Raw genomic sequence first — 945 nt, forward strand, 5'->3', positions numbered from 1 at the left:
AGAGCGTCGACGTCAAGCTGAAGATGGACCACAAGAGCGACCTGGTGTTCCTGGGGGACATGAAGCCGGACGAGATCAACTACCGCTTGAAGAACTACTACAAGTTCATCTTTGTGCGAAACCCCATGGAGAGGCTGCTGTCGGCCTACAGGAATAAATTTGGGGAGATCAAGGAGTACCAGCAGAGGTATGGGGTGGAGATCGTCAGGCGGTATCGGAAGAATGGGGGGAATTCAGTGGGCGACGACGTGACCTTCTCTGAGTTTCTCCGGTACCTGCTGGATGAGGAGGTGGAGAGGATGAACGAGCACTGGATGCCCATCTACAACCTGTGCCAGCCCTGCGCCGTGAGGTACGACTTCATCGGCTCCCACGCGAGCGGCTGAACGCGGACGCCAGCTATGTCCTCGAGCGAGTCCAGTCGCCCTCCTTCATCCACTTCCCCGAACGGCAGTCGTGGTACAAGCCCATGACGGCAGAAACACTCCGTTACTACCTGTGCAACACCCAACGCCGACTGATAAAAGAGCTGTTACCAAAATACATCCTGGATTTCTCCCTCTTTGGCTACCCCCTTCCCAACATAACCAGCGAATTCTGCAGGCAATGAGTTGTTCATTTCGGGATCTGGTGTAAATTCTGCCTACGCTGCAAGGACTTGCTAATGCAGCCGTTGTTGCGAATAACACGTTGCTGCAGGGCCTGTGAAACACGTTCTTCTATGCATTATTTCCTAATTTTATACTTTACAAACACTGTTTATATAAAGTATTGTACATTGCCTTTGCTACTAGAATACTTTTTGTATTGTTCTGATTTTAATGTGTACATACGCCGCTGACTTGAGCACAGTAGCTTTTGTATATCTATTTTGCTTTCAATTCTTATGACACGGAAAACATCTGTAAGGAAATTGAGAAATGGATATATTTTAAGTATTTTTCC

The 945-nt window shown here is 48.4% G+C and overlaps 1 protein-coding gene across 1 annotated transcript; it reads left to right on the forward strand.

The window, feature by feature from the left end:
* Positions 1 to 5: 5 nt before the first annotated feature.
* Positions 6 to 610, forward strand: CHST14 (carbohydrate (N-acetylgalactosamine 4-0) sulfotransferase 14; the record flags this gene model as incomplete). The annotated part of the gene is given in 2 exon segments (XM_009575634.1): positions 6 to 374; positions 377 to 610. Coding segments are annotated over 2 exon segments (603 nt in total), but the record flags the coding sequence as incomplete, so codon positions are not given.
* Between the last annotated feature and the right edge of the window lie 335 nt (positions 611 to 945).

The sequence above is a fragment of the Fulmarus glacialis genome, unplaced genomic scaffold (assembly GCF_000690835.1).
Source record: "Fulmarus glacialis isolate BGI_N327 unplaced genomic scaffold, ASM69083v1 scaffold27640, whole genome shotgun sequence".
Lineage (NCBI taxonomy): Eukaryota > Metazoa > Chordata > Aves > Procellariiformes > Procellariidae > Fulmarus > Fulmarus glacialis.